Source organism: Chenopodium quinoa, unplaced genomic scaffold (genome assembly GCF_001683475.1).
Source record: "Chenopodium quinoa cultivar QQ74 unplaced genomic scaffold, ASM168347v1, whole genome shotgun sequence".
In the NCBI taxonomy this organism is placed as follows: Eukaryota; Viridiplantae; Streptophyta; class Magnoliopsida; order Caryophyllales; family Amaranthaceae; genus Chenopodium; species Chenopodium quinoa.
In genome coordinates this window covers 49,151-63,668 of record NW_018742415.1, presented here as the reverse complement: position 1 = coordinate 63,668, position 14,518 = coordinate 49,151, and the positions used below count along the sequence as shown (strand labels likewise).

The 14,518-nt window shown below is 33.9% G+C and overlaps 1 protein-coding gene and 1 non-coding gene across 2 annotated transcripts; both read left to right on the top strand.

Moving 5' to 3' along the window:
• Window positions 1-3,462: 3,462 nt before the first annotated feature.
• On the top strand, window positions 3,463-3,536 carry TRNAL-UAG. Its single transcript has one exon. It is a non-coding gene; the product is annotated as a tRNA-Leu (tRNA).
• A 42-nt stretch (window positions 3,537-3,578) lies between these two features.
• On the top strand, window positions 3,579-14,188 carry LOC110706797 (zinc finger transcription factor YY1). Its single transcript, XM_021884751.1, has 6 exons — window positions 3,579-3,831; window positions 5,745-5,803; window positions 6,977-7,176; window positions 8,255-8,344; window positions 10,862-11,005; window positions 13,401-14,188. The coding sequence occupies exons 1-6, from the start codon at window positions 3,746-3,748 to the stop codon at window positions 13,932-13,934; spliced, it is 1,113 nt and encodes a 370-aa protein (XP_021740443.1). The 5' UTR covers window positions 3,579-3,745; the 3' UTR covers window positions 13,935-14,188.
• The last annotated feature ends 330 nt before the right edge of the window (window positions 14,189-14,518 follow it).

The following is a 14,518-nucleotide window of genomic DNA, read 5'->3' as shown; positions in this document are numbered from 1 at the left end:
CGTATTTTATTTAATATATATATTTTATAAGGGTATTTAAATAACTCTAGCATTTTAATTATGATGTTTTAATTATTTATCCCATGTAAATTTGGAATATTTTACAAAAGGAAAAGCCGTTTAATTAATTAATTAATAGAAGTTGGGGTTTTATTTTAGAAAATTATGATTTTTTAACAAGTTTTAGTAGGGAAGGGATTAGGAAAAACTAAAGGAGGACAGTTAGGGTAAAAAGGGGAGATAGAGAAGGGGTATAAATATCCCTCTTATGGGGCAAATCAACTTTGCCTAGAGTGCAGAAAACCCAAGGTAAACTTCTCTCTCTCTCCTCCTTATTTTTCTTTCTTTTTCTTTTCCCATTCCCCTTATTTTTTTTTTTCGGCTGCCCCTTTTCCCCCACCACTGCCAGCCGCCGGCAGCTGGTGGCCGCCACTGCCAGCAGCGCACGCCGCCGGCAGCACGTGGCCACCGCAGCTGCCAGCAGCCGGCAGCCGGTGGCTGCCATTTTTCTCCCCCCTCTTTTTACCCCTTTTTCGAGTATAAAAAAAAAACCTTAGCTTTCTTATTTTAATTTAATCTATGCTTAGATCTAATTATAAATTATGAGTTTGGAGGTTTAATTTTGATGTTTAGTTATTGTAATTGTGGGAATTAATTTTCAGATTTGGTTTAATTAAAAAGCCCCAATTTTTTAAACCCTGGGTTCTTGTTTCATGATTTATTGAAAGATTATGATGTATAATAGGGTAGGCCTTTGTTTTAAGTGTTTTAAAACCAAATTACAGCAAGTTTTAAGTATAATAAAGTGCTGGAATTTTATGTAGAACACTTGATATTGGGTTTCTTGAAGAAATTTTAATTACCCATTAATTGGGACTTAATTTATGGTGTTTTAAATATAATTTCAGCTTATTCTAATTAATTTATGAAGGGTTTTAAAATAGTATATATTGCTGGAAATTTGTTTAGAGTGGATATTAATACTCTATTATGGATTTAATGTGTAGGAGAATTTGAAGTAAGCGATTTCTACTAGTTGTGGCAGTTTTAATAACGTACTCAAGGTACGTACGCGTACTTAGCATAATTTGGTGATGTAGAATCATGCTAGGTTTGTTTGTAATTGATTATAAGTAGAATCATGCTAAGGTTTATGTATGGAATTGTGAGTTTATGGTGTTTGTGATTGAATGGTGAAGCATGAATTATTTGTGATGATTTATGGATTGGAAAATTGTATTTTTGGTATGTTGTGTTTGAACCACATTTTATTTATGGCATGTTAGAAGGCATGATTAATTAAACTACATGTTTAATTATGTTTGGATTATTGAAAAGGAGTTTTATTATGGTTCAAATAATTTTTATTGATGCTTTAAGCATGAGGAATGAGCTATATAAGTGTCTAGGTACACAAGGAATAAATTGTATGTTGGTGCCTTTGTGCACTTAAGGTGTTTTTAACACCGAGTGATAGGATTTTTGGCACATTATGCGTTTAAGGTGTCTTCGACTCTGAGGTAGAATTAAAAAGGGTTCAACATTAAATAGTATGTGGTCACTAATTATTCAAGAATTAAATTGGTATGTTTGTTTGATTGAATAATTATTGTTGATTGATTTATTATGCTTTGAGAGTCATCACCAAGTCTAATAATATGTAAATAACATAAAGTGAAAGAGATTACGTACCAAAACTCTTGGAACGTATATACCTTGAGTATGAACAATGGGGGGGGGTTATGGGGTTTTATATTTAACTATAACTTCCAATGGAGTACAAAACACTTTATATTCCTTTTTATTATTTATTATGCGCAGGAATTCCGCCACCTTTGTGTGGTTTGTCGCTGGCACGGTTAGCTCCCGTGCCAGTTAACCTCAAATTTATTTGGGGGAGGTTAATAGGTGGAAACCCGTTCGATGCGTAATCAATGCAAAATGAATTAATTAGGGTCTAATCATTGTATTGTGTTGATTGGTATTTGTGAATATGTGCAATGAGGTAAGTGTGTGTTGATAGGTGAAAGCATGTTTAGTGTGGCTATTTTACGCTTATGTACTCAGCTTTGCTGATTGTGTGTGTTTGTGTTTTGGCCATGTCTTTACCTTGGCCCTATGATGACCCATTTTTAATGGAGAGTAGTGGAAGCAAGTAGAGATAAACTTTTCAAGTATTGAAGCATGATCATGATGGGGCATGAGTGAAGAGTGAATCCTATTAGTTTTCATTAGATTACAATGTGTTTTATGCTTTATTTATTTATGATATATTATGTGTGGACTAACATAAAGGTTTGATTTGGGAACGATTTTTGAATAAGGGCCTTTGATGGTTCCAAGTTGTAATTTGAATTTATTTGACTTGTTCGTTTGGTTTTAAACTTTATTTTCGTTTGGTTGACTTTGGGTTGACTTGTTTAATCGGTTTTAAATTTTTAGTCTTCCGCTGTGTATCTTTGATAATTGCCTTAGCCGTTTTCACGGTGGCGGTAATGTCTTAGTTATTCCTAAATCGCATTTTTAAAAAGAGTAGAATGGGTATTTAAAGAAAGGAATTTCTAGGGTGTTACATCCAAGTAAGTAATTTAATTGTTATTCTTTTGATATATAAATCATGCTTTGATTATATTAATTTCTAGTATCATGTTAGGATGTTATTATTGTTTTTTTAGTATCATGTTTAGGTTGCTTCCTCTTCTTTCCAATATCATGTTAGTATCATGTCAGGGCTAAATCTGTGATCTTTATTATTTAGTGACATGCTAGGATTTGTGTTATTAATCATGTAAGCATCATGCCTAGGATCTTGCTAATATTATTATGTTTATTTTTTATTTTTTTTATGATGATGATTGTTATATTGTTGCTCGATATATTATTATGTTATTGCTTGATCACGCCTTTTATGCATGTTTAAAAGGAATTTGTACTTGTAATCACGCTTAATGAGATAATTAATAATCTTATTTAGGCTAATATGATTATAATTCAAGTGATCGCCGATAATAGATTTTGTTTGTGCATTAATATTCAACCAACATAGATTTAAAAGGTTTAGGATTAACCTATTGATTGTATGTTAGTCAGAAAACACACATGAAAATTAAAAAAATAAAATAGAGGCCTATTTTTAAGGGAGATTCAATCTCTTTAAGGTTGGATTTGTACCTTCATCCCCGAATATCCAGTAATGGTTCCAGACTAGTATGGAATTAGCGATCTCATGGATCGTGAAGGGTAACCTTCACCCTGTGAACGGTTTATAAATTCCTAAAACTTGTTGGCGACTATTTTACTATAGCTTCTTTTCCGCGTTTGTGGTATGTACCAAGCATGGTACTACCGCCTGTAGCCTAAAATTTTCATTAAAGTTGGGATCATTATTTCTTATATTCCTTGAATTGAAAAAACCAAACTTTAAATTCTTGAAATTGAATAATATAAAGTAATATGCTAATAGACCGCATAGCGCAGTGAATTAGCGCGTCTGACTTAGGATCAGAAGGTCGTGGGTTCGACTCCCACTGTGGTCGTTTTTTTTTAAAAAAAAATGCTCAAAACAACAAGTTATGGGATACGAGTAAAATTGTTATGGTTTTTGGTATGGCGCAAAACCGCCATTGCTCTTGATTTTCTCTCTCATTCAAACCCTAAACCTAGTTTTACTCATCAATTCTTCAATTGCAATTCCCAATTTTCTGAAGATCATCAAATTCAAATTCGGAGTGATACAGATTAATTGATGGAGACTCAGATGTCGTATAGTTTGTTCGACAGACGACCAATTGTAAAATCCAAAACACCAGCTTTGAAATGGGTTAAAGAATGGTATTTCTCACCCTTTTAATTTCTGCTATTTACAATTTTTATCTATAATAATTTGTAAAAAAAATCTTTTTTTCTTTTTCTTGATATGGGTTCAGTTGATTGTTATGATGTGTTAATGATTAATCGAATAATCGTGATTTTTAATACTTGTGATTGTGATTTAAAATAGTCTGTTGATGGGTGTCCATTGATTTGATACTGCTGATTTTGGTATTTGATGCTATTTTCTGGGAGAAATGAGTTTGGAATTTGCGCAATTTATCTTTCATTGATTGAATTACACTTGGTTAATCATTATTATGATCATTAGTTATTGTGATATTTTTTTGGTGTTCCACCCGGTTCACCCTCTGGGTTAATCCGGATTCGAGGATCAGTTCTGGGTGGTTAGGTAGGTTCTGGTCCCCTTCCAATTGTTGCTGTGGGGGATCAAACACGGGTTCTCCCTACCAAGTGCAGTCTCAATCACCACTGCACCAACAACCAGTTGCTAGTTATTGTTATATTTGATAACCGTTATGTTTGGGTGTCTATAGTGGAAGTCGAAAATTATCTAAGGGCGTCAAACTTGAAGTAATTATGGTACAAGATGCCGTGCGAGTATGAGGTTCGAGGAATATATGACATTGAATAACATGTTATGCTTGATATAAACATAATGAATAAATGGTGTGCAATTGTGCATAGAGAAGATTAATCAAACCATGATAGATGCTTAATGCTCTATCTGCATTCTTTATCGACTAGATTATCATCTACTCGATGTGCTTTATCACAGAAATAACGGTGGTATTAGATGGTTAGATAGACTTTGGTACTTGTGAAGTATCAGTTGAGAACAAAATATAGTATTACTTTGTGCTACTTTTTGGGGAGATGTAGAAATAACCAGAGAAATAGTGATTTATGTAGTTACCTGATTTTAAGATATGTAGCTGAAGTATAACAAATTGACTGTGTAATAACATTCTGTAAGCTATAGTTTTTCAAATGTAAATGTTGGAAGACAGTTATTATGTTGAGAAATGAGGGAGTTCAATGTGGTATAGTATTGAAAATTTGTGTGAAAGTGTAGCTACTTGTGTGTTGTGTGAAATGTGTGAGGTTGGTCTTGAAGGATTCCTCCAGGGGTTGCTGTTAATATTGCTTTAACATAAAGATTATGGTAATGATGGTTTTGAAATTTTGTGTATAAATAAGAGGAATATGATTTATTCCTCTAATTTGCAAACATAAAGGGGTAAAGTCAAGGTGAGCTTTGATTCTGATTACGACACAAGGAAAGGAAATAAGAACAAAGCAAGAATTTATGTAGTCAATACAATTTAAAAGCTCATAATCCCAAAGGGTGAATAAAATTAATCAATCAAACAATAATGAGTAACAAAAGACCTTGAGATAAAACATTTTCCAAGCCTCAAGCTTCATTTCTCTTAAATCTATTGGCGCTTCCATAACTTGAAGTATTATCAGAGGCAAAACCCAAGTGAAAATATGTTTTTTGGCCACAAGTTCATCCAGAATAGATATGAGTCAAAAGCATCTTGTCAAGGGCTAGGGTGTTAATGTGAAAAGGTGGTTTATTTGGCCAATGGTACCTTTTACTTGAACACTCGTGCCGGGAGATCTTGCCTTCTTGCTTGGCCTTATTGGGTTTTGTGCCCCACAGTCAGCCTTCTTATAGTCCTCATCAATATGCTCCGGAGCTTAAGATATCAATTTTGGTATGCTCAGTTGCTCACATATCACTGGTGGTTTGCCTTGCTTGCTTTTTAACCTAACACAATTCAGAACATGAGAACACTGGCATGCATTATTCATATTGTCGGATCTTTTGGATTTTTTTTTTTTGCAAATTTCCTTTATTTACCTAATTTATTCATTGTTTTTGATAAGCCAGTGGCTTTTTGTAGGGTTCCTCAAGATGTTGTGGCTACTGGAGGGAAATGCTATCTTCTAAAATGGATTACAGGTTAACTTGCTCACTTTGCCGCAACTTTTACGCATATGCAGCTCTTTGCCTCTTCCCATTGCCTCGTTTTAAATTTTTTTGAGTTCGAAATGAAGTCACTTGTACGTACGAGTCTGAAAGGTTTAGGTAGTCTTACAATTATAATAGTACTAGAATAAATGAGATGGATGGTTTAAAATACAAAAATATATAGTGAGAAACATTACTAAGGTAAAGAAGTCCTATTTTGTCTCTCCAAATGTCTGTTTCTTGTTGGTGACTTTTTCCTTCTTTCACCTTTTAAGTAAGGCAGGGGTTGGTGTTTGGCGGTAACAACACAGATACTTATAATTTATGCAATTGAACTAAAGATGTTGACCATGGTGTGTTCAACTCCAGAAAATTAATCACATTAGGATAGTTGGGACCCCTTGGATTGAAATATCATTCATTCCTTTCTTTGTGCTTTCAATCTGAAGTTAGCAGATTGTAGGTGATGTTAATCTTGCTTTCAAGAATACTGTGTTGATTAAAGTACTATAAGGATTCGCCTGTTCTCATTTGCTACATATGTATTTACTGTCAGATTTACTGGAACATTATATTTCTTCACTTGATTACTAGTAGGGTTGTTCATCGGTCAAATACCGGGCCAAACCGACAACTGATAATTTAAAAGTTGAGACTTGTAGACCGGAGTGATAAATTCGGTCCAATAGCCTAACCAGTCTGATTTCTAAATTTTTTTCTATATTTTACAATATTTCTGTAGTAATATATGGAAAATAAGAAAAAGAAAACTAATTATTTAATGCTTTTTTTGAAAGTCTAATACATAGTACATAATAACTCATAATATGTAAATATTCTTGACATATTTGAAGATGTAAAGTATCTAGAGGTTTTTATGCGTAATTTAAACAAAAATTGGTCCAAGACCGGTTATTAAAAGGTTTTGGACAAGACTGAACTAGGGACCGTTAATTTAAATTTCTCGGCTTGGAGGAGGTAATGATTCTCTTTGGTTCGGTTTGATTCGGTCCATTTTTTCTGTCTTGCTTTTAAACTCTTCATGCTTGTCTTCATCCTTATGTATGATGGCATTTATAAAATTATTATTTATTGTAGCTGTATCAAATATTCGTCCAACTTCTTAAATCTTATACCCATTTATTTTTTTGTTTTTAATTTCAGAGGATGCCTTGAAGGCTTTGAAAGAGAAGGCAAAAGAACCAGAGGCACCAGAACCAGAGCCTGAACCAACAACGGAGGTTCTTTTCCTTTGTAGCTATGAAGGTTGTGGAAAGACTTTTATTGATGCTGGGGCTTTGAGAAAACACTCTCATATCCATGGAGAGAGGCAATATGTTTGTCACTACGAGGGGTGTGGAAAGGTTATACTTTTGTTTTGCCCCTTGTTTTACAAGAAGTCCTTTATGGCATTGTGTCTCAATTTGGGTTTTTTTTTGTTAATTATTTTATTAAACCCTGAGCATGAGATAATCTTGCTAAGGTAAATTCTAAATTTGTAGTATGACTAGAAATAGGTACTCAATTTCAAACTCCTATTGCTCCATAGATGATTCAAGTTCTAACTTGTCAAAATTATTGTTGCCAAAAAAAATATCTCTATAAAAAGAATAGATAATTTAAAAAGTAAATAAATAAACACTAGTGTAGCTATGAAGCATAATTTGTGCATTGATTTGATTATTTGGCCTTTTTTTTTTTTTTTTTAATTACCAATTTGAGGAAAAAAAAATCATTAAATAAACAATCTCTACTTTAATTTTGATCTCCTTACTCCAAAATTATACTGTTGTTACTTTCATTCTATAGAATATTTACATGCTCTCACATGTTCTTGTGGATATTGTGTAGTGATGGGGAAAAAAATTAAAGATACTATCAGACTTGTGTTTTGCTTATACACCTTGTTTCTCATCTTTGTACTTGCTCCTTTACAAAATCTTTGTGAAATATGTGAACAGCTAATGTTATAAAGCGACATGAACATAGAATCTTAGGCATTGCCAGGTTTTAAAACAAGGAGAAATAATACTTCTTGCATTCTTAATTACTTGCAAAACACCACTTTGGCTCGCAATTTAAGAAATATATTAGACTAGGTAAACGTACAAATTAGTAAAAAAAAAAAAATAATAAAAAAATAAAATAAAATAAAATTACCGCCATTAAGAAGAAGTTGTTAAAGTATAGATTTTATAGTATGATGGAACAGAGGAACTTGCTAATGGTTGTTAATTGTATCCCAACTTAGACATGCCATTAATTGGTTAAACCTCTGTGACTAGTTTTGATATTCTGATATCTAGTAGTGCTGCAAATTTAGTCATATATTCTAAGTTGTGCTTTGTTCTGGTCTTTAGTAATATTTCCATTGATTTATTCTCATAGTTTATATCACATCTATGTATGGTATCATAAACAACTGTCTGTTTTATACTGCAGAAATTTTTGGATAGTTCAAAGTTAAAGAGACATTTTCTTATTCATACCGGTGAAAGAGATTTCGTATGTCCCCACGAGGGATGTGGTAAGGTGAACCATCTATCTTTTAACTAACTCTAGTACGCCCACAAGTGAATTTGAAATGGACTTATTTTTATTTTTTCAAGATTATTTATCTTCCTCTCCCTCATTGTGGCTATCTGTCTTTCTTTGATTTCTTCTTGCTCTTTATCCTTTTGCTCTTTTAATAGTGTTTAGACAAGACATACACTAGCACAAGCATCGAGAGCAGTACCGAAGCACCAACTTCTTTTTCTTTTTCTTTTTTCTTTCTTGATGTGAAATATCAACTTTCCATGCTAAGAGCTAATATGCTTTTCAAATTAAGTTATGGATTAACCACCCTTTTCTGAGGGTTTCCTTAGGTGTTTTTCGTGCTGTTAAAGAGATAGTGTTCGACTTCTCAAGAACAAAGAGACAGGCTGGTTCCACCATAATGACTTTCTTTTAACAATTTTTACATGTATACTGTAATTTGTGTTACTTAGACTCTTCATTTTACCCCCATGTCGGACCCTCGACATTCGCACATGGGTTTGACACTTGGACACTTCATTTTAGTTTAAAAAAATATATTTTTTTCACAAATAGTCAAGTCGGACGCTTAGACACATACTCATGTCGGACGTGGGTACTCGAGTCTAAGTAACATAGTCTGTAATGTTAATGTTAATATTCTCTGAGTTAAAATGAGATATGGCAAATATGCTTACTCCACAAAATGTGTTTTTTTTAATGTATTATATATAGAGCTGAAAAGATGACTCGACTCGAAAACCGACTCGGGCCGATTATTAACCGACCCGTTTGAACCCGGAAAAATGGTGTCCCGAACCCAATATGACCCGACTTGAAACCAACCCTAGACCCGAGTTAACTCGAGTATTTGAGACCCGAACCCGAACATGAACCGGCTTGGAGATGACCCGACCAAAATATAACTCGTAAATTATTGACTTGAATCGAATCCGACCTGAACCGACATTGACCCAAACCTGTTTCATCCCTTCAAAACCCGAATGTAACCCAACCTATTACTTACCCGACCCAGATTTAACCCAACTTGTTACTAAACCGGCCTGAATTTACTCGATCTATTACTAATCTGACCCAAAATTCAACCCGATCTGTTACTAACATGACCCAAAATCAACACGGCTTGTTATTGACCCGACCCAAATTCAACCCGAATTGTTCTTGACCCTTTTTGAACTCAACCTAACCTGTTATTGACTTGATTTGATTTCAAATCACCTTAAATTCAATTTAGGCCACCTTATTAATATTTATATAAGTATAATTATATAATTACATTGTCACTTGTTTAGTTGTGTGCTTTTGCAAACGAGTTACTATGATAATTTCAATAGTGAATAGTTCAAAACATACGATTTCTTACATAGACTGATTATAGATATGTGCTCATTTCTAATTGTTAGAATATATTAATCCAATATTGGTGACCCAAACCTGAATATGATCTGACTTCAAAATGACCCGACCTGATTTTAACCCACAAATTATTAACTTGAACCGAACCCGTCTTGAATCCAAGAATGACCCGACTTAGAAATGACCCGACCTAATTATAACCTGCAAATTTTTTACTTGAACCGAACCCGACTCAAACCCGAGTACGACCTGACCCGATTATATCCCACAAATTATTGACTTGAACCGAACCCGACTCGAACCCGAGAATGACCCTAACTCATTATAACCCGTGAAAACCCGAATTGAACCCGACCCGAATGAAACCCGACGTGTTATTGACCCAACTTAAACCCGATAAGATGTATGACCCGACGTGACCTGACTTAAGCATGATCCAATCTGAACCCGACCCGCATAGATTACGACATTAACCAGAGTTGACCTGACCTGAATTGACCCGACCCACACTTACCCAACTCAAACTCAATCCGTTTACCCGAATTGACAGCTCTAATTATAAATATCAAAATGTAAAAAAAAAAGGAAAAAAAAATTTATTCAAGTGAGACTACACTGTAAATGTAGCTGTATAAAAAAGTCTTAATTAACTACTGTTTTTTGTATGTTTTCTCTTATTACTACCAGGAACGCAAAATTTTTTCCTTTAGGCTTAGCAGGCTGCCTTGATGAGTTGATTCAAATTGAAAATTATTCTACCAACAAATTTTTTACAATAACAGAAAGTTCGAATTATGAATTTCAAAATAAGCGGATTATCTCCACCCTGAGCTATCAAACCGTTGAGCCCTTAAACGTTGATTCATTCTTAAACCGGATTAATTTGACGTTGATAATTAGATAAAGTAAACACCTGAGCAATTTGTGATATAGTATGCTTCACACTTTCATTTCCTTGTGGATAAACTGTTCACAGTTTGGCCTCCTGGGTCGTATGTAATTGAATCAACCTGAGTTTCATGTCCTGCATCAAATATGTTTTCATTGTGTTATTAAAGTCAAAGCATGCTTCTGCATTTTTCTTGTAATACTGTTTATTTTGCTTGAATCTTTTTTATACCCAATTTCTTTCTCATCTATGGTATACATGTGCAGGCTTTTTCCTTGGATTTCAATTTGAGATCCCATATGAAAACGCATTCCCAAGAAAATTATCACATCTGTCCGTATTCTGACTGTGGAAAGCGATATGCTCATGAATATAAACTTAAAAATCATATTGCATCTCACCATGAAAAGGTCAGTGCTTTGTGCATTCCATATATCTTTTATCCTTATCCTTATTATTATTATTTTACTGTAGCTTTTATGTCAATCTATGCCTTTTGATTTTGAATATTTTGCTCCTATTTTTATGGTCCAAATCCTTGATAAGTTTCATTGCTGCCGATCCAAGATAAGTATCACGGGAACCCAAGGGTTTTGAACTCTTGACATAATAGTTTTAACTCAAAGCTTTTTATATTGGGTCAATACATCTTAAATGCATATTTTTGTGTTGTTTATTATATTTTCAATAGTAAATCAACAACTTGGAGTAGTGAAGCTTTGTTACAATCTTTTAGTTTCACCATTGCATCTGGCATCTTTCCTCTACACTCAATTTAAAATCTGAATGTGTTCCCATAATAATTTTTTTTTTTAATTATATTTCCCCAATATACTGCATTTGGTCTTAGATTTTGATAAATAAGAAGGTAGGAAGTCAGTTGTATAATAAGCTAAGAACGAAAGTTTTTCTAAAATTTAAAGTTTCAAATGTCAAATATAAGAAACCTTATTACTCAAAATATTTTATTTATGTTGCACAAACAATCCTCCGCAGTTAATGATCAAGGGGACAAGGTATCCTCGAAAAGAGACATTAAAAGAGAATTATAAGTTTACCCAATTCCTTGTATGGCTCCCATAGAGTAGCTTGGAAAGCTCCAGCTGTCTTAGCTTATAAAGAAGCTAGTAAAATTACTTTATTTTTCAGTGGATCATGTAACAGCAACACCATATAACTTCAGCCATTTAACTTTAATCAATCACACTACAAAATAGCCATTATCATTCATCAACTTATATCTCTAAACTCTGTATAATATACTATATATGATACTTTTCCTGTTTTCTCAATTTAGGAAACAAAAATGAAATGTCTACTGATATACCTAGTAATTTGCACAAAAATATGTTAATCTAAAGAACTGTGATTAATCTACCAAATACTAATTTCTGGGTTATACATAACTAGATTAGACACTTGAGTCGGAAAAAGCTACCAAAAGATAGCAAAATTATCTCTATTAAGCTTTCAGCAGAACCATGCTTTTGAAGTTGACACTCAAAAGAAGCCTTCTAGGTGACAAAAACTCTCAATTTGAAAAGATTGTTTATTTGGGTGCTAGATCTTGTTTCAAAAGAACCTCCGGAATCATGGCATGAACCACTAGGTGATGGTGCAAGCATCAGTATCATAGTAAGACATAATCCGTGTTGAAGTGTCCAAATATAAAGTCGAAGTGTCCAAATATATAAAAAAACAGACGCGGTTTTTTGATGTGTATGAGACGTACTGTTGTGTGTTCAACGCGTGTTGGTGTCCAACACCGTGTTCCAACATGGACACAGCTGTTGGGTGTTTACAAATACCAATACTAATCAGCTGCCTTGGGTGTCAACGTCAAGAATGATCTCAGTTTCTCTCTAAAGTACTAAACCTCTGAAGCTGTTTTTATATGTGGCTATTAACCATTATGTTTATTATTTTTTTGGTTTTTAATATCAATTAAAATAATAATTATGTGTCATTCTGTACCACAATACCATGGTTTATTAGAATGCTTGTTCTCTTCCATCAATGTTGAATGTGATGACTTTCTCCATTTTCCTAAGTGCATTGGTTTGACCGTCATCAAGTTTTAGGAGGGAGAGTTGAACGAGTAAAATTTTGTGTGAGAGGGGGGGGGGGTTGTTAGGGAAATAAAATCTATATCAAGGATAAAGTGGGTGAATAAAAATGGATAGGTCCAATAGGAACATAATATTTATGAAAAAAATAACGTAAATAGTAGGGACCATGATAGGGGAGAGAGATGATAAAATTTTTTTTGAAGATATCCTAAAACAAAGGCCAATTATGGAATGCATTACTCTAAATATTCAGGGAGTATAATAACGTTTTTTAATATGCAATTTTGATAGATTATAAATGTCTCATTAAGTGACCAGTGAGGCAGTACGCGGGATTGTAATTTTGATTTTCCTTTGTATGAATATGGACTGAAGGAGCTTAATAAACAGTTGATGGTTTAGTTCAATGTAGTCTAAAGTATCTGATGGTCTCTTCTTTTTCATACTATTTGATTGAAAATATTATTTGATATTGTATAATTGTTAAAAATGATTATGCAAACCTTGGAAATGAATCTGGTGTTTTGGGATACAATATGTTTTTGCCTACCTGAGTTGCTGACATTGGACAAACTAAGCAGACTGCAACTTCTACTCTCTTTGGATCCAGTTTTTTGTTTGCCCCATGGTTTTTGATAATCAAGCCTTATGTATTTAAGTTGTATCGTATGAAGGATTGGACTTGTTTATGTTTTACTCCTGTTGATTTACATTTTTCATGTCGTGGTGATTTCAGAATTCAGCTGAAGTCGTAAAATACACCCCGCCCTTTGAGAAACCTGTAAAAACTCCCAAGCCTGCTAGTGCAGCGTATTCCGCATCCTCAGATAGGCCTTTTACTTGCCCTTATGAAGGATGTGATAAGGCCTACATTCACGAGTATAAGTTGAACCTCCATTTGAGGAGAGAACATCCTGGCCACTATGCAGAAGAAAATGCTAAGACTCCACAGCCTAACAATGTTGATAATGAGATGGATGAAGCCAGTGACCAAGATGCTTATGCCTACAAACGCTCAACTGGAAAGAATTTGAAACAGAGTAGACCTAAGCCAAACATAAAATTACCGCCGTCAAAGATGACACAGCGTAAAAGTTCTGGTATTTCTCCTGCTAACGTGAGTATGATTAAAAAACCTTGGCCAATTAAAGGGGACATGTATGAGGAAGAAGACAGTGAAGAAACAGAAGAAGATCGTGATAATGGTGAAGATGGATTGAGGTATCGGGAAAATAACGAGGATGACGATGAGGAGACGGACGAGGATTAACTGTCAAATTAATGCAACATGTAATTGCAACCTTTCTGTGTTGCTCAGCTCTCTATGGTTTAACTGTAAAAATGGCGGCTTCTGGAAAACTTAGGTGTTTGATTGCATCTTCATAGCTAATATTGATCATCTAATCAATCTCTTTTTCGTTTCCGGTGAAAGTTTAGCTAAAAAAAAAATACAAATGGGAAAGATGTATCAACTTGATTTTACCTAGGCTATATTTCAGTTTACCTTGTTTGACTTATTGCCTATTTATCTGATTAATTTTATAGCAGATCAATTTAAAATAAGAAGAAATTTGGTCAGAAAAAATAGAGGGGAGGGGGTTAGAGGGGGGGGGGGGGAGTGGACCATGCAAACATTATATTTAGAACTAGTTTTGGCTTCGTGTGGTACACAGATTTATAATAATAAGATTCATTACTAACAATAGTCAATTGAAATAAAATGACTTATGTAGGTTAGTTTATTTTTTTTTGGGATGCGGGGGCTACTGGAAATGGAGGGGAATGGGCTTAGAGGGCAAGGGGCTGTTAAAGAGGTTGGGAAAGTTTTTTTTTTGTTTTTTTTTTTTTTTTTTT